General features: G+C 40.6%; 1 protein-coding gene across 1 annotated transcript in view; it reads right to left on the bottom strand.

Moving 5' to 3' along the window:
• The window catches only part of LOC148381724 (forkhead box protein N3-like), a 44,092-nt gene extending 23,836 nt beyond the window's left edge, over nt 1-20,256 (bottom strand). Inside the window, exons 1-2 of the mRNA XM_088362178.1 lie at nt 19,814-20,256; nt 689-1,288 (exon numbers count right to left, since the gene is read on the bottom strand). Coding sequence (XP_088218304.1) covers nt 689-1,270 — 582 coding nt within the window. The 5' untranslated portion in view covers nt 1,271-1,288; nt 19,814-20,256. The remainder of the gene's footprint in view (nt 1-688; nt 1,289-19,813) is intronic.
• Nucleotides 20,257-25,354: the final 5,098 nt, after the last annotated feature.

Raw genomic sequence — 25,354 nt, 5'->3', positions numbered from 1 at the left:
TATAAATTGTGAATAATGGGACACATTGTATATTTAACATTGTATATCTGTACGAATTATTTCAATCACAAGTACCGTATTTTCTGGACTATAAGGCGCACCTAAAAACCTAAAATTTTCTCAAAAGGCGCCTTTATAGTCCGGTGCACATTAAATATGGATCAAATTCCTAAATTTAAACTGGCCCAAAGCATTGTGTCATGAAATCAATCATAAGTGGCCCGCTGAAGACTATGACTCATGAATCTAAAAGACGATGGATCATTATTTTGTGATTATAAAGTAATTTGAAGTTGAAATAAAAAAGATAAAATGGAGAATGATTTGATTTGGATTAAAAATCTGACATGATGCATTAATGGACAAAGTTTTAAAGTGGGCCATTCATTGAAGGTCCGCCGTCTAGTCCGGTGCGCCTTATAGTCCGGAAAATACGGTATTCTGAATATGGTTGTCACACTACACGTGACTACAGTAGTTTATAAAAAAAAATATATATTTAGTGCCATAATACAAAGAATATTGAATTTCTAATCCAGTTAAGGGCAATTTAAATTTTGGAGGGAGCAACAATTTTAATAATCCAGCATGATGGAAGAAGACCTCAGTTGAGCAACCGTCAAAGGATTTAAAACACATTCAATTCATCGAGCTAATGACTTGATCATCAAACAGTTGCTGTGGTTACCTGACTGCGGTCTTTATCCACCTTCTTGAAGCATTTGTTTAGTGACAGATTATGGCGCACTGAGTTCTTCCATCCCGTCGGGGCGCTTGCAAAGTAAGGAAAATGCTCAAGGATCCATCCGTAGATATCTTTTACCGGCAGGCGCTTATTCGGCGCATCCTCGATAGCCATAAAGATCAAGCAGCTGAAGGAATACGGCGGTTTCCTATTGGCCCCCACTGCCAAGTCGTACGCCGAGTGTGCATCGCCCAACAGGGGGTCGTCCGGGCACGGCGACGTGGAAGAAGGCGAGCGGGGGTGCTGACCGTCGGGGTCTAGCAGCGGGGAAACGCTACGTAAGCCCGAGTGGCTGAAGCTGTTGAGGAGGTCGGTGCTCTCGTGGAGCCAGGAAAGACTGGTGAGCTCTTCGTCTTCAGCTTTGGAGAAGGAGGCTGATAAGGACAAGGAGAGGTCCGCCGCCTCCGCTTCAGATGCTGCCGTCGCAGCGTCCCCTTGTCGGTACGGCGGGCTCATGCCCTGTGAAGCGCTGGCTCCACTACTGGGGCTCTGGGCCTTCTTACTGGGGGGCATGGTGGGTCCCATCCAGCCCAGGGCTCACTCCTAAAAAAAAACAAAAAAGTTAATGAGAATTGAGAGAGAAGGCACAAAAACAGACAACTCAATAGAAGGAGCAAAAAAAAAAAAAAAATGTGTTATTCATTTGTCTTTCTCATTTTCTTAAAGGCCAAAGGGTAGAGACAAACCGCACTCTTTTGACCACATTTCCAATTAGAGTGTGAAAGACATGAGAAGAGAAGTGTACATCATTTTTCTTTTTTCTCTGAGGCTTTTTATCCATTTCTCACTGGGATGGCAAATTTAGTGCTTCACTGGTTGGGGGAAATCCGACATGTTCAACTGCCAGCCAATTACAAGCGTACCATGCAAGTATTGACATTACACAAGGCTGCTGTCACAATACAAGTATTCTGTTAAAGGCTCTCATAATTGCTGGATTACGCATTCCACCATGGCCATTCTGTAATATTTCAACAACGAGATGTACTTGGAGATCTTTTAACGTGCTCTAACTAGACTCTTAATGACTTCATTTACAATATATGCAAGCAGGCGGCAAATAAACTGCCTCAGGTTTGTATTTCAAAAAATTCTCAGATCATACATCCATTTATAATGGAAAAATATTTTCTTTACCGCTCTGCACATTAAACGTTCCACTGTATTAGATCAAGTGATTATTAGTAACCATTGGAACTGTTCTTGCTGACTAATCGGTAATATCACAATTAAGACTGAATGCATTTCCATGCATAATGTGACCTCTGCGTTTAAAAGTACACACACACACACACACACACACACACCATTAGTGACACATTAAAGAGTTGGGCAACTTCCCAGTGCCTTGCTCAAGGGGCCACAACAAATGAGCACAATCAAAATTTAATCTACTCATTATTTGTTCTCACATTCAAGTGTGGGCACAATCTCAAATCCAGTCTTGTAAAATCAGTGATGGATACAAATTCTGGATGTTGCGTGCAAATACAGACACGCATATGAAAGGCGCACACACATCAGAGAGCAGCACCATTAGGACACGGGGATTAAGTCCAGATATGTTCTGGCCGGCCCCTGTGTGGTGCGATCACTCTCTAATCCAAGGTGATCATCTGCCAATCTGTCCCTTCACTCTGCGTGATTGACGGGCAGCTGTCACCCATGGCAACCTACCGTGCCATGACAAGCTCGCCGGGCGCCATGTCACCATGGCAACAAAATGGAAACAACACGGTTCTCGTCTCTGTCTGCGCTTTCAATTTCCTACCCACGCTGATAACTCTTCTTGTAGTGGAAGGACTCGGCTAAATATAGATTTGTCACGTTATAGCCTTGCGTATAGTCGCCCGTAGTCGCTCCAGCTGGCTCTCCCGAAACGCCAACAAGCCTTTGATCGTCCTTTTCCTCTTTTTCCACACACTTTCTGACAGCGGCACGCTCATTCAACAAGCTGTACCTGTCTGAGAAGGAACGTTATTTCACCAATATTGACATTGAACGTAATGAATTCAAATTGCCCCTGTGACTATAAATGTGGAGCATCAAAACGATGGGCAAACTGGAAAAAGGGTTTGACGTGTGCATGGGTGCCTTTGTTAGCGTCTTTACGTTTGACAAGCCTGTCACAGTGTGTCCGTGCTTCTCCTGGAGAAGACGCAAGGGCATCTTCCTGACATTGATCCCGGTAACAAACCGGAATGTAAAGATGGATCCGAAGCTCTCCTTCTTTCCATCTCTTCTCTTCCTCCTCCTTGTTATGTTGCCATAGCGGCAAGGGGGCCATGAAACATTACGGCTGACAGTAAAGTCATCTCATTTTACTGTTGCTATGACAACAAACTCCTCACTGTTGGTTGGGGCCGGCGTGAGCTGCCGCCCAAGCCTCGTGCTTGAGTGTGTGTGTGTGTGTAAACACATATGTGTGTGTGCCATGGTGTCTCCCGTGGGTTCTAATAAAGCTTAACGCACTTGCTCAGCTCTAAACAAAACTTTCATGCAACTCCAACAGCAGCCCCCCTCAAGACCAACCGCTAAAGGACAAAGGCAGATATCGCTCAAGCTCAGACGAAATGATGCGAATACGTCGGTGTGTGCGTGAAAATATCCTCGCATTTGTATGACAGATGGGACTGTGCCATTCTCTCTGTTTTCTTCATTCTCCAGATCGCTTTTTGTGTTTGCATGCCTTGTTTTGATTTGTTTGGCATGTCCACTCTTGGCTTTGTGTCTCCCTCCCCCCCTCCCTCATGAATTTGTGTGCACACAAGACCCAAAGTACACTTTCTGATTATCTCTCTAAGTATCGCTCAATGTTAAATCCTATGCATACCAATCTAGTATTGAAGGTATAATCTGTGAGGTCTGGCACCACCCCAGCTCTGTTTGCACTTTCTAACCTGATAACACATACCTCTAAAGAGACAATTCAATTAGAATAAATGGCTTTTCCCAGTTTGAAACACCATTGGAGAACAGTTGGTGTCTCCGATTATTCCTACGCTGCCATGAATACAGATTCCAAAAAGCAGATTATAGACATCACTGATGAAACTAGAATAGCACCCAGTCAGGGACCCCCCCCCCCCCCCCCCCACCACCGATTACTTGCCCCAAGGCTTAAAAATGAGAAGAAGCTCTGTATTTATTTGTTTCTCCATCTTGTTTTTCTCGTTAACGACTATTAATGTGAAACATTACTAATGGGTCGCCGATGTCATTTGGAATCGGGTATGAACAGTCATACAAAATCAGCTTTTAGTTTTGGTGATCCAACAATATTTAGATTTTCACGTATTTTCTTTTACACAACTTGTTTTTATGCACTTGATCAAAAATCTTTTTCAACACAATTTGCCAAAAGAGGTCAAAATTCAATTTTCTGAAATATCTCATTTACATGCCTCAACAGATTTTCACACATTTTAATATCCCAGATTAAAACGGCGACCCTCACAGATGTCATACCGCAAACAAATGTCATTCCAAAAATTCCTTTTCTGCTGCGTCTTTGAGCTCGGCCATAATTGTTTACATCTGCTTGTGTGACTTTTACGCTAGACGTACGGATTTAAATGTATGTATATACGGTCTACATACACACCCTGAGTTATTTTCACCATAGAGACAGAAAATAAAATGAAAACCTCCATGCAAGTATATCCTGTACCACAAAAAAAACAAAATTCCTTGCGGATAGAGCAAACTCATAAAGGCACTTCTATTTACAACATATGCTTGCATATGATCGGGATAGGTGGGCGGAGCAACATGTTTGGCTGTAAAAGAGTGGGAGGTGTTTTTGTCACTATGAGTGTGGTTGACTTTCTTGTGCGTGGTAGCTTTCCACTCCTAGTATATAACATTGTATACAGATTACAAAAAAACCAACACCTACAGGTAAATGGTATTTGTTTATTATTTATTTTATTTTATTTTATTTTATTTTATTTGTAGCTTTCCACTCCTGGTATTTAACGTTGTATACAGATTACAAAAAAAAACAATACCTACAGGTAAATGGTATTTATTTTATTTTATTTTATTCTATTTTATTGGTAGCTTTCCACTCCTGGTATTTAACGTTGTATACAGATTACAAAAAACCCAATACCTACAGGTAAATGGTATTTATTTTATTTTACTTTATTTTATTTGTAGCTTTCCACTCCTGGTATTTAACATTGTATACAGATTACAAAAAAAACAATGCCTACAGGTAAATGGTATTTATTTTATTTTATTTTATTTTATTTTATTTTATTTTATTGGTAGCTTTCCACTGCTGGTATTTAACGTTATATACAGATTACAAAAAACCCAATACCTACGGGTAAATGGTATTTATTTTATTTTATTTTATTTTATTTTATTTTAATTTAATTTAATTTAATTTAATTTAATTTAATTTAATTTAATTTAATTTATTAGATAAGTGATAATAGCTAAGGCTGAGGATACGCAATGTTATCCAAGCCTATTCCAGACAACACTTTTGAATCTGGTTCTTGTTTGCTGTTGTTAGTTTGTTAGGAAGACGACGGTACCAAGGAACCCACTGGAGGGATTTCTGACATTCGGTTTTGGCAATTAGGTCATATCTGCAGACCCCCCACCACTTTACCCTCATTATGTCTGCGACAAGTAGATGAACAGAAAGCACAAATCACTTTATGAATGATGTGTTTGGTCCTCTTTAATATTTTAGCAGGGATAAAAGGGACACGTGATAAGGGAAGCACTTTCCGTCATGGCTGCTTCAATGGATGTCAGGAAAATAAAACATTTGACAATCCAAAGATGAACAAACATCGGCATGATCGAACTACAGATATGTTAATCAGCAGCCAAACGTAACCCTAATAATATTGACCTTAATGCACCCTGCTGACCTCTACTGACATCCTTAAGCAGCCTTGTGAAAAAAAAATCTTCTCTGGATAATAACTAATTCCTATTATCTAATTGACAGAGTAATCATCTTACAATGCATTCACTCTCTCGTCTATACGAGTCTAAATCACATGTCAAATTTACCTAATCCTCGGAAGATCTTCATTCCCTGTTGGCTGGCGCTTCAGATTTTTGAATGTTTTGCACGCCATAGCCAGAAGAAACATTTCAATAATATGCTTCACATCACAACTCTGTTCCCTACTGGCTGTTATATTCCACCCCCCGCCCAAACCACATCAGTGGAGGAATATTAAAATAAAACCAATATAGTCTTATGACATGCCGTCAACGTTTCGGCTTTACTCTGGGCCCTTAGTGGACTGAAACGACTATTACAACTTTGTCAGTTTGATCCCCGCTTATGATATACGTTGCATGCCACATCCATACTTTCCTGTCAGTCTCCACCACACAGTCAAATAAAAACTGTGGTAACATTCCCCCTCCCCCTGACCTAGCGCTAAAATTACCGTATTTTCCGCACTATAAGGCCCACCGGATTGATTATAATGAATAGCCCATTGTAAAATTTTGTCCATATATAAGGCGCACCGGATTATAAGGCGCACCTTCAATGAATGGCCCATTTTAAAACTTTGTACATATATGATATATACATTTGGCCCGCGGGCTAGACTTTGGACACGCCTGTTATAGTGGGTCAATATTGGTCCATATATAAGGCGCACCTAATTATAAGGCGCACTGTCGGCTTTTGAGAAAATTTCAGGTTTTTAGGTGCGCCTTATAGTGCGGAAAATACGGTATGTGGTAATGCTAGTAGTGTTCGAGTTAATACAAAAGACTAGGAGTTATTACCTTGCAGAGAGGTTAGCTAAACCTTGTGGCACACTCTGGTCCCAGTGATAAAGCAAACAGTCAGATGCACCGAGGCAAAACTAATCTGTACTTTTTGATGACAAAAGACGACCTTTATCACTCCTGCACATAGTCAGGTTGGCCGGGAAAGGAGACCGATCATAAGCAGAAAATGGAAAAAAAAAAAAAATCTGAGTGTGGAATATAATAACTTCTGCTACATATGTCAACAAGGAAGGAAACCTAGTTATGGTCTCCATTTTCAAGCTCTGGACTATCACCCCACCGCATTTCCTGTTTCCACTGGGCTTTAAGCAAGCTGAGCAAGACCAATCACATCCTGTAAGGTCGGTTTATGTCTTCCTCCATGTCACCCATGGTGGCAAAGAATTATGGGATAGAGGTCAGGGGGTCAGGGGTGTGCTGGGGGGATTGCTGTTGACCCCCCCGATCCCAGCCAATGCTCCCTGGCAACCACCATAGCCCGAAATATTCACACAAACAGAGACACACAATAAATACATTTTTACTGTACATTTGACTTTTTAAATATATAAGTTTACCGATATAAACAATGCAAGCAGAGAGTAAAAATAAAAATATCCGCAAGACAAAAAGCCAGCAACAAACAAGCGTCATGTAGAGTGCAGACTGACTGTCTGCAACTATTTTTGACTGCCATTCAAACTATATTTACAATTTTATCATTGCCAGGAGTTCCCACAAGATCACAATTTTTCTTTTCTTCTCACCTGTTTCTCTTTTTTTTTTATTCTCCACAGACAGAGGCATAATAACGATGGCAGCTAAGGTAAATCCGCTTTTTCCTTGACAATCGGACTATGTTGTTTGTGGCTCCATAAAATAATATAGCTTCAAATCGTTGTTCGCCAGGGGGCTGCATTTTTTTTTTTTTTATTGCAGTGACTTGGTAGGTGTTTGAGGGTCCTGCAGTGACTGGAATTTGCTCGAGTTTCTCCATTTTTTTTTTTTTCTATTTCAGCCTTGTTACTCAATGTGCAGCTGTTTTTAATCAAATGTCCAAAAGTGATTCAAATTATAATGTTGACCTATTTAACAGCACATACCTGATTTTTTGCAAATTGTTGCCAAATTGGTACTCGAAGAGTTATTTCAGGAACTTTTTATTTTGACTAATTAGCCTCATTACGTCGTTTCAGTTTCACAGTTGCTCGCCAAAATTTGACCCTCTTGATTCTCAATTTAAGCCAACAAAGTAGGGCCTCCTGCAACTAAATATATTATGTTGACTATGAGGATATTTTTAAATCTCTCGGAATGTTTTTTTTAAAACTCCTTTAGCAATTGTGAGCAGAACAATGCTGACCTCTGGATTTTTTAGATTGGTTGGAATTATTTAAAGATGAAGTGAATCATGCTCTACAACAAGCAAAAAAAATGCAGTAGAAAATAAATATTTATTTATATAATGCCCAAATAAATAATTCGGACGAGATATGCACAGTAATGGCGTCCTAGAATGTAATCTCAAAGTGAAAAAAAAAAAAAAAGAATCTCAAAATATTTCAAATGAGCCACAAAAACACTCAAAATGCTTCCTCCAAAAAAAGTCTGCAACTACCTTTGAGGCAAATATCTCCGACACGACATATGTGATGTACAATAGAACCAAATCAAATACTGCCGGTGAATAATTCAAGACGGCACACGCAGACACACACAGACACGCAAGAGCCTCTGTGTTCCAAAGTAGGCTAACCAACAAAGCAAACAGACACTTGCGTCAGGCAAACAAAAGTAAGCTTGCTGTGATTCATCGGCATCCAGCAGTGGCAAGCCACGCTCGCCCTCACCGCCTTAGGATGGAGACTGATCAGAGTCAGACGCATAAAAACTATGAATTTGGATATTTGAAGGTGACATCTGTTGGGGTTATGTTTGAAGGACACAGCACTTAAGTCAAGCTTAAAAAAAAACAAAACGATTTGACAATTACAACACTCACATGCTCACTCGGCCACTCACGTCTGTACTTTGCTGTCCTGGTGCCACTTAGAAAAAGTTATCCTAATTGTGGCTCTACATGTGCAATCAAGTTTCATGTCCAGGGGTGTTATACTCATTTTATTCGGAGGCCGCATTGTAGTCATAGCTTCTTTCGGAGGGCCACCCCAAAAAAATGTACGAGCACCTCATATTATACACAGTAAAAGCTACAAAACAAACTGACAACTTGTTTTCAAATCAGACGAGTAAAAACTGGTCAAATATTTAAAAAAATATATATTATTAAAAGCGAAAAAAATTTGCAATTCTAATAATGACATTGATGCACAATTTGTCTTCGCGGGCCACATAAAATGATTTGGCGGGCCGTATCTGGCCCCCGGGCCTCGAGTTTGACACCTGTGCCCTAACCCCCTCCTTTTAGAATATTTCCTAAAGACAACTCAAAATAAAAAGGGACAGGTTCTTATTTAATAGACTTAGTTTGTCTTATCAAATTTAGTTTGGTGTTATCAGCCCAAAAAGATGCTCAGCTTTCCTGTGGTTAATGAGCTGTCAACAACACAGCGCACAGCTTTACGCCCATGCTTATTTATCTACACGGAACTTATGAATGCTAGAAAATGACACCACACGCGTGTGAAAATGTGAGTTGGTGTCATCAGTGTTGAGCAGAGCTGCTTCAAGGCAGTCCCAGTTATGTTCCTTTGCCGTGGACACCTCTGTCGATTATAGTTTTCTGCAAAAGTGACGGCTGTGCAAAAAAATAAATAAAAAATGGGGAAGCAAAATAAAAATAAAAAAAGTAAAATATTAGACCCTTTGCTAATTCTGGTGCATCTAGAGAAATGATCATTGATGTACACTGTCCCTGTCAAATAAACAAATACATATATGAATACATGTATAAATAAAATAAATAAATAAATATAATTTCCTCATATATATATTTATAATTTCAAGATGTCATTTTTATGAATTAAGCAACAGTCTAAGGCTTAATAGAGAATATTGTATTTTATGTATTGTATATTAGAGAATACCGTATTTTTCAAATTATAAGACACATTTAAAATCTCAAATCTCAACAGGTGCGCATTACATATCGATGACAAATTGAAGTTGAATAAAGTTTGTTTGCCTCAATGGAATTTCCCTGTGTGGGACAAATAAATTCTCTTAATGTGCAGTTATGCGCTTTATAATCACCAATCCTGGATATAATTTTAATTTTGGCAACACGTACTAGTGTTCAGCACTTCTACCTCACAGTCAGCAGATCTCGGTTTGAATCTCCACTGGAACATCTCTGCGTGGAATTTCTATGTTCTAAACTTAATCCCGTGATATGGCAGTGGTAACCGTCTACTTATGAGAAGTACTAGTAGAAGCAAGTAGGCCGTAAAAAATAAGGTGTGCCAAAAAAAGGCAAGTCAGGACTGCACTTAACCTGGCGTGCCAGATGTTTTGCGTCACAAGACTTTATTTAACCAATCTGGGAAAGAACCTACAAGAAGTATTTAGAGAAGAACAATTACACCATCAGATTGAGGTATTTGAAACATGTTCTTGTCCATTTTTTGGATCGCCCACTCTCCTCTCAGCTTGAAAAGATGGATTACATTTGTCTATCCTCCCGCCTCACAAGATTAGACTACAACGAATTGAAATTTGACGACATAATAAATCGAGATTCAGAAAACACGCACCTGCTATCAAACCCCTCCCCCTCGTCTTCAACCCTTCCCTCGCTCCCTCAAAGGCGTTCTCTGCCTGACAGTGAGCGGGGGTCCCTGTCGGCAGTCTGTGCTCTTTTACAATATTGAGGGAAAGGCGAACAAGACGGAGTGAGACACTGAGAAAGAGTGTTCAAAACACTATTGGATATCAAAGCGCACAGTCACAGCCAAGAGAGCTTTGATAGCAACCGAGGAAGGGTTCAGGTCAAAAAAAGTGCCAGGAGAAAGGTTTGGTGGACTGTCTCAAGAAAAGACCGGGATCTACTGAGACGAAGTTCTGAAGAAAGATGTTTTTTTTTTTTTCCATCGGGATGTCCGACCCCCCCAACAACAACCCCCCCAAAAAAATCACTATTTTCAAATAAATAAGCAGGACTCTGTCTGTGCCCTTCTTTTTCTTTCCCCCCCTCTGGCTTCTTGACTTATCTGTAACAAACAGCAGCAGAGGCTCTCAGCCACTGGCCGACAGTTTGTCACAGACCACCAAAAAAAAAAAAGATGGCACAAAAACTGGAAGAGAACGTCCGGTTACATAAGCGTGCCCACTATGGTTAATTTAGCATGTTTTGCAAATTCCCAAAAACTGTAGATGGGAATCATGAAAGGTATTGAGACAATAAATCAGACATGGTGGAGAAAATTTGAGATTTAATTTAATAAAATAATATTTTCCGATTGCAATATTTCTATTGTAAGGAAAAGTGAGTTATTTTAAGATTTTATTTTAAAACACAGGTCATGGCTGCTATTTTAATGCTTCTACTTTATTAAGATTATGTTTATCATTTCCATGGCGCCACTTTTTATCTGCATCACTAAACTGTCTGTAAGTTTGTGTATGTGTCAATATCACCTTCTTTGTGTCCAACATTAACACACTTTTTTGTCTTCTTAAAACTCTAGAAAAAGGAAGATAGTAAATTACTGTTTACAGTCACAGAATTTGTTTTTATTATCTCTGCCCGTAAGATAAGAGCTGAATTAGGCAAAAGTGCCTTTATGTGCTCGTCTCCCTCTTATGGCGCTTGCTGTAAAATTATTTAAAGCTAGGAAAAACTCTCCCGCTAAGTTTATACGGTTAATGAAGGTGCTTGTGACAGACTCAATAAGGATTTGTCTTTTTTTTTTTTTCTGTTTAGACAAGATTTAAATAGGTTTGGCAATGAGCCTGCTGTTTTGAAACTTAAGCCTTGCTTAGTGGAGTGGTTAATAAGCAGTCTCTTGGCAATGTGACATTTATCTGCTTTTGATATTCTGTGTTTTTGTTGGATTCATTTGTGTTTGTCAAGTTTCTTACACTCCGTCAATTATGGCTTTTCCCTCCAAGCCACTGCCCAGTGCAACTCAATTAACGATCAGCCATTTTTTTTTTATACTCGGGTTTTTAAATAATAAATTCTTCTATCTTTAACCTTGATCTGGAATCTTCTAATTACAAAATACAGAGGAGGAGTGACGAAGAAAGATAGGAAGGACGAGAAAGAGGGTAAATAGGAAGTGGATGTCAAGAAGAGACATTTCATTAGCATTAGCAACTTTAGCAACATTTCAGCGTATGCTAGCTGACGAGTCCTGCTAACAGAATTAGCGATGAGGGCCGCCATTCTTACATGCAGGGGTGCCATCACAGTTTTTGGGCTCTCATGAAGAAAGTCTCCATTTTGTCACTCCCGGACTAACAAAAACACATCATCACATTTTCTTTCATTCATACTCCTGGGCGTCATGGTCCGGAATGGATCAAGAACTCAGATGAGGTCGTCCATTGATTAGACAATTCCTGAAGCACTCACATCTGATAAACACCACAAGCTCCCCTGGATCTTAAAATCCCAAATTACCCGGATTTAGATAAGATACCTGGATAAATTGGCACTCTTTATAAATCTTGAATCTTTTTGTAGATATTCATCTCGGGGTGTTCACTCCGGTGAACACAGAAGAACAACACACAATGTGATTTATATTTTTAGTCCGATCTATCTTGAGCTTTTCCGACTCCATTCCTTTAGCCATGGGTGATGTGTCAGAAAGTAAGGAAGCATTTTTAAAAGTGAAGCCTCTGTAATACAGTAACCGCATCATAAGTTTGAGCTAAAAGGAAAAACTGCTCTTTTGGAACCCCCTGCGGCCTTATCTGATGTTTTTTGCCCGACTCAGAAGCAAAGTCCGACATATCCATCTGCCCGGTGCCAAGTGTACGCCACCGACAGTAGTGTTTGTTGGATAAACTGAGAAAGGTCCATCTGTTGGCACACACACTCCCACTCGAATGTTTACCCTAAATACAGACACAGTGGTAGAGTGCTTGTGTTGGGATCTCTGTGGGTGCCCCGGCTCGTTCCCAAAGACTAAGAACAAACAACACGGATTTCTCTGTAGGTTTTAAAACATGAGATTTTTACAATATATTTGTCTGTTAATTAATAACTTATTTGCAAGAACCAGACAGTATACCTTTTGAACACTTGCAAGTGGAGAAAATCGTTCGTCACTTTGCATACGGCGATGTTCGAACGAATTAACAATCCTTAACTGATGTCAACACACTGATGACTGCAGGAACGAGTGAAGTATTTTTTTTGCTGATCCAAATCAGGATAGTTCAGGCTTGGAAGGCTGCAATCTACTAAATGCCATTCTGGTTTATAGCATTGCAGAGGGTTATGCTAATGGGAGTTCTGTGAAGCTGCTCTCTCATTGATGAAGCTAGATTTTTTTTTTAAAATTCAGTTTGTTGCAATGCAATAGGAAAATTATAATCCACATCATCCTGGAACTTTTCTGACACACCCCTGTAAAAGAATCCATGAATTTCGGTGCTTTCCCAATATGATTGGAAAACACCAAATAAAATAATTTCTGAATTTAGATATGGTAGAAAGTGACTAATGGCGATTAATATCACGGAATAAAAATGGCGTAGGGATAAGGAGTCGGCAAATTGATGTTCACAGTCGCCGCAGAGCATTCTTGCATGTAAACGCATTTAGGTCAACTGGATCTTCCATATTTGTTTGCATTCCCAGACACATGTTCCCTTTCTGCTTTGCTCTTTGACTGTGGTTTCCTGTGCTCGCCGCCTTCCTCGCGCTACATCCAGAGCATAAACACTCAGACTCAGCAAGTCTCGACAGAGCTGCTAAATATTCACCTCTGTGCTCTCTCTCTCTCTCCTTTCGCTTTGTCCCCCACCTTAAACTCTTTTCAATTCCCCTCTGTTTTTTTTTCTTTTTTTCCTAGCTCTCCACAGCTTCACCAATGCCTGCACTCTCTGAGCTCCACTTTCATTAAGGGGCTCTCCTCTGATAGCCCTTCATATACCACTTAATCATCATAACAGCAAGAGCACTCTCTCTGCGACGAATCACCTCGAGGGGCCGGTCCTAAAGACTCTTCGTTAAATGATGTCATTATCCACACGATTCGTCATTGGTCTGAACGCCACGTGAAAGCCCGCCCCGGGTGTTTGACGAAGGGTTCAGCGGTAGCGCGAAGGTCGGAAAGGCCAAGGACATTCCTCTTATGAAAACGAGGGTTGGAATTGTATAAATGGCTTTGCAGTCAAGGAAGAGATGAGAGCAGAGAGTTTGATTTCATGAATGGATCTTGACTCAAGATTCTTGAGGGAAACGACATCTCAGTTATTGGTGCATTTTAAAAGTCGTTACATTTTTTTTGATTGCTTCTATGGCAAAAACTAGACTGAAATTAACCTGTACAAATTCCTTCAACAGTTTATAAAAGTAAAGGTAACTTGATGTCAATTGGTGTGTAGTTTTTTAATTCAGATGGTTTTTTTTGCCGTGCTGCTGAACAGCTAAAATAATCAGGCCCTGTCCCAGAGGGAGGAAATTCATTATATTAAAGAGCAAGCAAGGAACTAATTCCAGAAAGCCATATAAGGAAGGATGCATGTGACCAACAGAATTAAAAATGAACAGGAAGGAAATGGAAAATAAATTTGACCAAGTGATGTGGAAAGTGATGAATAAATGATTTTATTACAGTTAATTATGAGTTGGACAAATCGGCAGAAAATATTGCCGTCTGTTTGCATCATGACGTCGGATATTTAAATACGGGAGTGACTCTCTTCTTTCAGGCACCCTATCTCTGAGAATGACCATCACACACTTACACAAGCTTGCAATTATGCACACACGCACTTGGGTGCTTACATCATATGGGAAGGTATTTTTTCCCCCTAACATTGCCAGGGAACAGGCCCACGCATGGACACACAGACGCTGACTAAGGCTCAAAGACTCCTGGTGGTGGGGGTGCATCATATGCGTATATAGAATTTATTTTATCTTTTACTGCATTCCATAAAATGGAACCTGGAGTTTGGTACGCAATCCGTTTCTGGGAAGTTGGTCCAGATTTAGAAGAAGCGGGATTATGTCATCTATTTTAGTGTGAATAATAATATGCACAGAATTAAATGTCATTGAAGCATTAAAAACAATTAAAAGACAGAAAATTTCTTTTTTTTTTTTTTTAAAGACTGAGCCACCAGGAAAAAGAACCTACATTATTATTTTTGGCTATAAACAAACAAAAGTGCAAATGTGCGTGTAGTTTGAGGTTAAAGCAAAAAGTGGGACAAACAAGATGTTTGTTTTGTAAGTATATGTGGGTAAATATCTTTTAAACTCGCCATCCACTTAACGGGTTATGTGCTGAGTTTGGACATGACCGTCCCAAAAAAAGACACAAACAGATCCACATTTCATAACTCAAAAGTTATTTTGGTAGATTGCCATAAAAGGCTAACCAACTCTGTGACGCTGTGTGTTGTTTTGCTAAAATAAGAACCGGATGGTGTCATATGTGTGAAGTCAACACCGCATCTTCTCCATCTCCCTCTGCATTGTTGGCTTTCACAGAATGAGAATCAACAAAAGGTCAAACGGTCACAGATTGAAGGGCAATCCGGGGGATGGAGTTACCAGTTAGTAGACAACAGGGGTATCAATTTCAAACAAGGAGGGGGGCTGAATGAGTGTGAAACAAATCTGCTAATAACTTTCAACCAAAAAAGTTAAATTTAATGGCGCCATTGCAGGGGAGGAATAAACAGATTAAGCAAATCAGAAAGTTCCTGAGGTCATTTTTGTCCTTACACGTGATAATTCAAAGCAACACACAAACACCCTTCTGTGTATGGCTGCCTCCATTTGTGACATCACTGTAGCTAGCCAGAAAGAATATAAGAGCGCCATACTGACGTCATCCCATTCACTCAATGTCAATTACGTAATGGTAGGGTCCGACGCCTGCAGGATCGACACGCCATATGTGTGTGATTGCTTACAGAGCAAGAACATATAATTGCAATCTCATGTGAGAGAAGATATAAAAAAAAAAAAAACAGGCATGCTGATGACATCATCAGCACAGAGGCTGGCTGGACTGAGCTCCGTTGCTATGTCACAGTGCAGGAGCGTTTGAGGTTATGCAACACATACAAACTGTACAGACCAGATTTTTTTTTTTTCCCAGCCATTTTTCCTCTCATGTTTACACAAGGTCTTTTGTAACTTTTTTTTATGCTTATACTTGAGGCAAAGAGTAAATTAAAACGCAGGCACTCAAGCGTAATACTGAAATACACACTCAAATTTTTTTCCCCACACGCACGCAAACTCATAAACAGTGCTTCCTAAGGACAGGAAATCCTTCCGCCCACGTCCCAGCGTTGCTTAGCAACCGCAGCAGCGTCATTCTGTGCATGCCTCCACCACGAAAAACAATGCACGTAAACAACATTTCCGTGAACTCTGCAGCTCTTTTAGAGGCTCATAAAAAGTAGGCCAAAGCTAAGCAAACTGATATTGAAAACCTCAATTTGTCTGTTATGGATTTTATACCAAACGTGACATCAACTTCCTGTAAATATAAAACCCCCTATTTGTTTGTGAGCTCTATTTTTACACAAACTCTTGTGTCCGTGTTGATGCATGTGTGTATTTGTTTTTCACTATGTGAGGTTGCGGCTGGCAGCACCTCAGGAAGTTGAAGTGGAGAGGTAATTTTTGGGCACTGTGGCTTGTCACTGTCTACTTCATATCTTATCGAAGACTATTAGAACCTGGCGGATACAAAGAGCCATTATTCTTTAAAACTATCTCGATCACTTGGCCGCATTGTTTTTCCACTCTTGTGCTAAAACATCGATTTAACTCGAGGCTTGTTTTGGGGGTTACAGTAAATATTTGTGTAAATTTCAGGCCATAGGTAGAAAAGATCCATCCAGTATAAACTGCTCAAATATTTTAAAAAGATGAATTGTAAAAGTAACTGCTAGCAGTATCACTGCTTTTTAAAGGTGAATACAATTTGTAATTTTAGTATTGACACATGAAGTCGATGCACAATTTGTCTTCGCGGGCCACATAAAATGATAAGGTGGACCATATCTGGCCCCCAGGCCTTGAGTTTGACACCAATAATTTGGGGCATTTATTTTGAAACCCTCTGATAAAGGAAATACAATAAAATGAATCCCGTAGTCAACATGAATTCTGCCTGGCAATGAAGATCACATTCCAGAAGACCACAAGCCAGGTCTGAAAAACTACCGTATTTTCCGCACTATAAGGTGCACCGGATTATAAGGTGCTCCTTCAATGAATGGCCCATATTAAAACTTTGTCCATATATAAGGCGCACCGGATTATAAGGTGCGCCTTCAATTAATGGCCCATTTTAAAACTTTGCACATATATAAGATATATATACTTGGCCCGCGAGCCGGACTTTGGACATGCCTGCTGTAGTGGCTCAATATCGGTCCATATATAAGGCGTACCTGATTATAAGGCGCACTGTCGGCTTTTGAGAAAATTGGACATTTTTAGGTGTGCCTTATAGTGCGGAAAATACGGTAATTCTGGCCCATTCTGAAAATATATGAGATGGGAAGTTCTAAATTAGTGGACAATCTGTCTTAGAAGACACCCTTTTGTCTCAAACCAGCAGTTCATTGTACTCCCGGGCTGCTGTGTCTGAATAGACTTAAGCTGACCCACTCAGTTGTCATAGCAACCAAGGTCATAGCACAGACGCTCGGATTTACACTTGTGAAAATAAGAGGTGGAAGTATGTAAGGTATGGATAGATTTAAATGTCGTTAGCATTACACTGTGATTGCTCTTTTCGGTTCTCTTCAAACATCTGAGCCTCAATAATTGCTTCTACTGATGCCAATTGGGAGTTAGGAAAACTATCCCATCAAGAGCAAGGCACCTCATGAGATTTCCATCAAAACGCACAATGATAATTTTTTTTTTTTTTCTGATGGGTGTGAACCACGTCTTTAATTAGTTTTGCTATATTTGGTATGCTCGGAGTCGTGAGGGAATCAAACCCTTGACAACAGCACAGGCTGAGTCCTGATCAAGAATTCTGAAGGAAAAGTGGCTCGCACTCTTTTGGATGGAAGAACCGTGTCTGTTTTTTTGCTTTTACTGCGGAGCGCTATCGCAGCTGTCAGCATAGCAAATGCAAGCTTGACTTGTGAGTGACTCACTTGAGAATTTTCAAAACAAATTTCAAAAACACGGGGAGCCACAGACAAAACAGTCGAATTTCTTTTGTAGCCGCAAGATCGCATGGATCAAACACACAACCACCCACTTAGTGTTTCTACTCAACATTTTCAGTGGTCACTCCAGGAAATCCCAAAAAAAATTCAGGAAAAGAAAAAGATGGAGGCGGACTGTCCTTGCCATCTGCTCAAAATAGTTGATGATAAAAAAAAACACAGCGGGAAATACTGTCCAATTTATTATTATTTTTGTATTTTATATCATTATTTTCAGCTAAGAATCACATTTTTGTTCCGAGCTAATAAATCCCCTTCGTACAAACATGTAAAATTCCTTCAAACCTATAAAATATTCATGATTATTAATTCACATTTTTTTTCCAGACAAACTATCATAGATCACGGCGGACCAGACCACAGTGCAGTCCAAGTCACAAACGATACAATCAAAAACATCAAAACAGCCCTTTTTGAGTATTTACTCTGAATAAATCATGCCCTGGCATCCAAGACGCCATCTAACGCCTTTTATCCAAACACAGACGATTCAATTCATTCACACATGAATTATAGATCCATAATAGGCTGCTTTAGCTGTGTTAGGGGAATCCGACAAACAACACTTGTAGTGAGAGTGCTAACCCTCCGAGCCATCCATAGCAATTATCTGTGTCTAGGGTGGAGTCTGAATTCAATATTCAATTTACACAACTTAATCTCACATCGGAGATTCCGGCTGAGAAAGTGCTGCCGTCTGAAGAATCATAAAAAAAAAAGCTTTTTCAGAGAATCTGAAAAAGGGGAGTCGGTGCTAAGTGAACGCCGCGCCACAGGGGTGTCCATTGAGAGACACCAAGAGGTGGAGGGCTTGAGAGCTCCATTGAGCGCAGCCATGGGGGGGGGGGGGGGGTCAATATGTGAATGAACGCTTGCCACGGAGGTGAATTATGAATGAGCGGCACTCTGAGCACTCCTGGAGGGAGCACGTCAGGCCCTGTCTCCTTCGCTCCATCTCCGCCATGCATTTCATCTCCTCCTCCTGTCCTAAAATCTCAACCCTCCCTTCTGTTCTCATCACCGAGAGGAGGAGGAGGAGGGGGGGGGGGGGGGATTACTCTTCTCATCTGCCTTATTCTTTGGTCATCGGATCTTTCTTTCTGGGAAGCCCTCCTTCTTTCTTTCCTCCTCCACACCAGAAGGGAGATCCACGAAACGACATAAGAGTCATCGCCGACATACATCTCACATGGAGACACAAAGGCACAGAAGCAAAAGATAATGCAAAAGCAAACAGTCCTGCACGTGCAGAGGCAGGGGGGCATGCATCAAGTGAAACGCACACACACATTTTTCCCAGCTGTTCTGCTGGCGACGGAGCTGGAGAGAATGTGTGTGTGTTCATTCGTGTGTGTGTGCAATGCAATGTGCTGCTGCTCAGCCTGTGCCACGCTTTTGCTCCTCTGTTGCTGTGCGTTTGATCGGATCTGCCTCCCTCAACCTGTTTGCTGTCTGACACGCGCGTGCACGCGCGCGCGCGCGCACAAAAAGGGATGCTCCCTTTAACTTTTCAAGCCGCGTTCACTGTCACTCAAGTTTCCCCGGAGAAAAGAACATTCTTTCAAGGGTCGTTTAACCGACCAAGCACCCCAGAACACATGGTTAAATCCCCCCGACCTTCTTTTAAGGGTATTATTTATACCAGAATCGTCTAATGCACAAATAAATAACTTCCCAGCAGGGAAGTGCGTGTTTGTAGTTTGTTGTGGAAAGTATCCGCTCCTTTGGACCCCTTCACTCCAGTTTGCAGTGGTCAGCTCTCTTTACACTTTAGCCCCCCTCTTTTTAGAGTGTATGGAAATAACAACTATACACGCATGCATTGCACACACTTTGAGACCCCCCCCCCCCCCCCCCACACACACACCTTGACTGTTCCCTTTAAGTGCGGTCACAGCGCATGTCAACAACGCACGTCCAGTCACGCACCAAATAAAAGAGCCATAAAGTCACCTTAGAATCCTGCTGCGTTCCAGACGAGCCGCTTTCACTCTCTTCCAATCCTCTGTCAGACTTTTCTCGCCGCCCTCCTTCCTTCCTTCCTTCCGTGCTTCCTTCTCTCCTCCCGTATTTCCTCTCCGTCCTTGCAGGATTCTCTCTCTTCGCGTCAGTGCTCGGTCACTTCCCAGCGTTTTTCCCGAATCGCTCCATGTCCGCCCCGTCAGTCGTTTCTAGCGCCGAGTGAGAGCGTACACACACACACACGCACACACACACACGCATACACACACACGCATGCACACACGCGCGCACAAGCCGCTGCGTTCCGATGCTCTCTCTCTTTCTCCGTCAGTCTCGCTCTCTCTCTCTGCGCTCTCCACAGCCGAGCACAGTGAGTGTTTGTGCGCGCGTGTACGTGCACGCGTGGCTGTGTGCGTGTTGGTTTCTCTGCTGTGCCTTGCCCCGCCAGCAGCAGCAGCGGACTTACCACCAAAGTCAACGCCGGGTCCTAACGCCGGTGAAGTTCACTGAAAGAATGCAATTGTTTGGCCCAAGATCGTGTATTTTTGCGTCAGAAAGGCTAACAAAATAATAATGATAATAATAATAATAATAATAATAATAATAATAATAATAATAATAATAATAAATAAATAAATAAATATTGGCATATAGCGTTGCTTTTCTAATCTAAATTTGATTTTATTTCTTCCCATTTTTCCAAGTTTTCAAACTAGTATCGTAAATAAATAAATTCATTTTTACTCTTGAGTACACTTCAGAATTCAAAATGGCTTTATTATTACTGAAATCAAGGAGTTGAATCAGTACTTCTACCTTTACTTTTTTTAATTTAAATGTAATTTGTGTTGAAAATTAAGATAGTCAGGTAACAAGTTACCCCTATAATATAAAAATGATAATATAAGCCTATTGAATTTCATTTAAATCCAGCTGCCGCCATCCATTTACCACCCAAAAAAATTTAAATTATTAAACCAACTTGTTTTGAATACTACCCGGTGGTTGCTATGGTAACAGAAGAACCTGGGGTAGGGAATCATATAAAAGTTTTAATACCGATAGAGGATACCATTACATTTCAGCTGTCTTGTACAACTGTCAACTCTTCTGCTCTCTGTGGAAATGACATGAATAAAAATTTTAACAAAATGAATATTAAGAGTGGAATATTTACCCATACTTTACATCTTTTTATTAAACAGGTTATCTACATTCTAACTAAATCTCTCTTTCTAGTCTTTTAAAGCTATTTAAATTCTTGTGTAGCTTTTGGTTATTTAATATTTGATATTAGAGTGAGTCATCATCTCTCTTGAGCCAATCTTTGGTGCAGCTAACCTCTTCCTCATTTCTCCCACCCGCCCTTCTTCTCTCCCTCCCTTCTCCCACAGAGCGTCATCAAGTTGCCATAGTAACGGCCTGCCTATGGGAGACAGAGAACAGATCATTATGAACCATGGGACCCAGAAATTGAAGGACATATTTTTTTCCTTGAGAACGCAGGAAGTGGGAAAAGCTTGACCACTTTCTGTGTGTTAAACAGCCAGAGCAGCTCAAGTGAGCGAAAGAGTCTTTGGAGAGGAAACAAGAGTCCTCGTGGTCCATTTAAGCCCTTGAAAAGTATATATTATGCATATCAACTATCCAAGCATGTTACTAAAAATACACATGATTTGATTATAAATACAGGATCTAAACAATTGCCTCGGGAAATTGCTCACTCGAAATTCCTCAGCACTGCTCGAGTTTCACCTTCACTTAATATTCGTGAGCTTGAGTGTTATTTGTGTGTTTGTAATGTCAGGTTAGAGGCTGTGGATAACACTCATATAAATATTTTAGTTGTATGAAAAAATAAAAGAACATAATTGCTCTGGTAGGGGTCAAATGGGATTGAGTATCTATCAGCCAGGGCCGTATAGAAGGGGGGGGGGGAGAGGTGACCCCTGCATCTCCTGGTATAAATATATGAACCCAAACTAGAATTTTTTTCTACCTCAAGTCTGTAATAAAGTTAGAAGCTGCGGATTTAATGCTTTAAAGACCATAATGGATAAGAAAAAAAACAATTTTTAACATTAATTTAAAAGCATAGACAATCGGGCAACCCTTAAGGAGCATCCAGCTGGGATTGAGGTAGCATAAAATTGGGAAAACTGCCCCAAAAAATATTTGAATGTACAACACTGACTGTTCTAATGTCACTAGTAATTGTATATTTGTGCCTTATTGATCACAGAGAGGCTTAATCATGAATATATCCATTCAGAGACTAGGGATAAGATTCATAACAGCAGTAGCTGCAGGCAAGGTCTAACAAATGAGATTCTGTTCCGTGTGCCTGTGGTACAGTATGTTATTTATCACTTTTTTTTTTTTTTTTACTAGCTCGGGTTATATAAAAGTCTGTGCTCACAAATATTCTCAAGTTGAACCATGGTGGTGCGCAAAAGTCCCATTTCTGTCAAGCAGTAAAGTTTGGGTTAGTTTTGTGTAGTACAAAGTGGTTAACGTTTACTTTGTCAAGTGATGGCATGTTTTTTAAGGACAGAGTTGAAATGTGTTGCTTTGATATATAGCTGCCACATAACCTTGCCAACTATAGATTCTGTCATTGAAACTCTATCCGGATCAGGATTTAGTGATCCGAAACTTCTCGAGGGGCTGAAATGTAGCCCTGAACATCTTGGAAATATTGCTAAAGGTAGTCACAGTATCTTTATTTTATTTACATGCACTAAAGAAAAATAATCTTTTCATTAAATAGTTGACTTTCACCTCGACTACTTTTAGCATTTAGCTCAAAAATCATTTAAAAGTCAAAATAAAACTTCTAAATTGAGGAAACGTGTCGAATCTTTAGGACAATGTAGTGTTGCTCCAAATATGTGTTTACATTCCTTTAGAAGTCCGTTTTCACGTGTTAGCATGATCAGGAATTAGCATCTTTCCGCTAACTCGTTAGCCTGCCCAATACTTCTTGTTGGTGACCGTACTTCGCGGATTTCACTTGGTTTTTGGAACCAATTATCGGCGATAAACGAGGGATTACTGTAACAAATACAGAGACAAATTCATCCCATCGGAACTAAACCCACAATGCCTGCACAGAGGTCAGGCAAGTGAACCATCACGTTGGTTTTCTTAAATGGGCAGCCAAAATATTTTTCTAAACCTCTGAGCTGAAACCATCATGCTCATCAATGAAGATTAATGAGACCATCTCCAAAGAAGTCAAGCGAGCGAAAACCATGTCGTTCAGGCCGCTGGGTTTAACAGATCAACTTTTATACTTGGGAGCATGACCAGAACCCAAAAAAATTCAGGAAAACAATTTATTTTGGAGCAAAATGATTGTTTCAATTATGCTAGCTGCATTTTATATGCTAACACAACCTACAGTAGTCACTCTGCAAGGATTAAGATTTAGAGATTAAGGCTAATGCTAACCGGTTGAAATGGACTAAAATGTGTATCACTCGCTTATGCACTTAATGTAAAACAACACAAAAAAAAAGCCGCACAGGTCACAAATAAATTAGTGACCTGCATCGCCGTCTGTCTACCCAGAATTTTCCAGTCTATAATCACATTCTGCATATGACAGGAACCAGGCAGGCGTATTGGACTGTCAATCAAACGAGCTCTTTACGTGATCTTATTTGTGTGTTTTTATTCCTACCTTCAAGTCTTCACGTTTGATTTTCACTCCAGGAGGGGGAAAATTGTAAGCGTCTCATTTTCCATACCTGGCGGTGATTTGTCCCTTTAATTTCAATGGACTGTCCTTCGAAAGCTTACTTACACTTTTTAAGTAGACATGCAGGCGTTCATCAGAAAAGAAGATTGTTTTCCAAATGCAGCTGAGCACCACCATGGATCGATAGTAATCCTCAGCGGGAGCTGTTTCTTTTGGAATGCTTGTGTGACCTAGTGAGTGACATTTGCACTCACACATGCATGCAACGTTATACATTTTACTGCAGCTGGAGTCGTTCGCACACGACAGCAACTCATTCGCACGCACTGGTGCAGACCGAGTGACACACAAACTTAAACAAACGGACAAGAACACACTTGAACAACACGCTCAGGGCCTGACAAGCAAAGTCTCCTGTTGGGCCGAGCTCCCTTCTCTCCTTCGTTGAGCACAACTCACAGTGCTCCGGGCTCGATTTAGGAGGGGGGGGGAGGTCCAGGGTGATTCAACTCTGTCCCCTGCCAAGGTCTCTGTTTTTGGGGATGGAAGATCTCAGCAGCTGTGTGATGACTCTAACAATAATTTCGGAAATCATCTTTTTTTATTCACCAACTTCGGTTCTATTTGAGGAGGAAGGAAGATAACAATAATCAAATCCTGAATAACTCAAGCGGCGCATCACAAGTGTCCTCTACCTGCCATTGTCATCTTGAGCGAAAATGACCAAAGGGATGACTTGCTAGAAAATTGTGTTCAATTCACATAAAGGCGCCATACATAAAAAATTAACCAATATTTGTCTCTCGATTTATACCGTATTTTAAGCACTATAAGGCGCACCTAAAAAACCTCCAATTTTCTCAAAAGCCGACAGTGCGCCTTATAATCAGGTGCGCCTTATATATGGACCAATATTGAGCCACTACAGCAGGCGTGTTCAAAGTCCGGCCCACGGGCCAAATGTATATAACTTATACATGGACAAAGTTTTTAAATGGGCCATTCATTGAAGGTGCGCCTTATAATCCGGTGCGCCTTATATACGGACAAAGTTTTAAAATGGACCATTCATTGAAGATGCGCCTTATAATCCGGTGCGCCTTATAGTGCGGAAAATACGGTAATTATCTTTATCACTGTACTTATTAGCATGCATTCCGTTACTTCACCTTTCATAATAATTCCGACTAACCTTGTCAGTTGTGTAGCCTTTATAATAAGCTATGAGAAACCTTAATACAGTTCTGGATGGGGGGGGGGAATAAAATGGTGCAGTATAGGCATATCCTGCATGTATAGACACATGGGATCTGACCACTTAACTATCTGGGCTCTTTGCAGTCGTCAGCAATTCACAATGCACCTCAGCAATACCCTCTTATCCTTGACGATGGAGTCAGCGGTGTCATATAGCAGAATCATCTTTTAACAGCCTCCATTTGTTCTTTCTGCTTCCTGAAACAAGCTCATAAGTGTTTACAAACTGTGAGAGAAAGTGGCAGTCATTTAATGCCCAGGAAGTTTGGATAGCATCCAGATGAGCGCCAAATTGTGGCAAAGATGCGTGTGGTTGGGATAAACTGTTGTAAATCATACAAGCAATCGGATTAAGTCTTTGGAATGAAAGGTCAGTGGGAAAAAAAAAGACTTCCACTTCACTGTCGTGCATCCTCGTTTAGTTTCATCTATCGCACTGCGCTGTCTTCCTCCTTTCTCGTTGTCCCGGGTGGGATGAGTCATCCGACGGAAGAACAGAAAGGAAAGGAGTCGTGCATGTGTGTGTGTGTTAGTTGTATACATGTGTGTTTGTGCGCATATGTTGTGTCATT

Source organism: Syngnathus floridae, chromosome 19 (genome assembly GCF_059516105.1).
Source record: "Syngnathus floridae isolate MCC-2025c chromosome 19, RoL_Sflo_1.0, whole genome shotgun sequence".
NCBI classification, from domain to species: domain Eukaryota; kingdom Metazoa; phylum Chordata; class Actinopteri; order Syngnathiformes; family Syngnathidae; genus Syngnathus; species Syngnathus floridae.
Note: the sequence above shows the minus strand (reverse complement) of the source record. Positions and strands in the feature narration are given on the sequence as shown.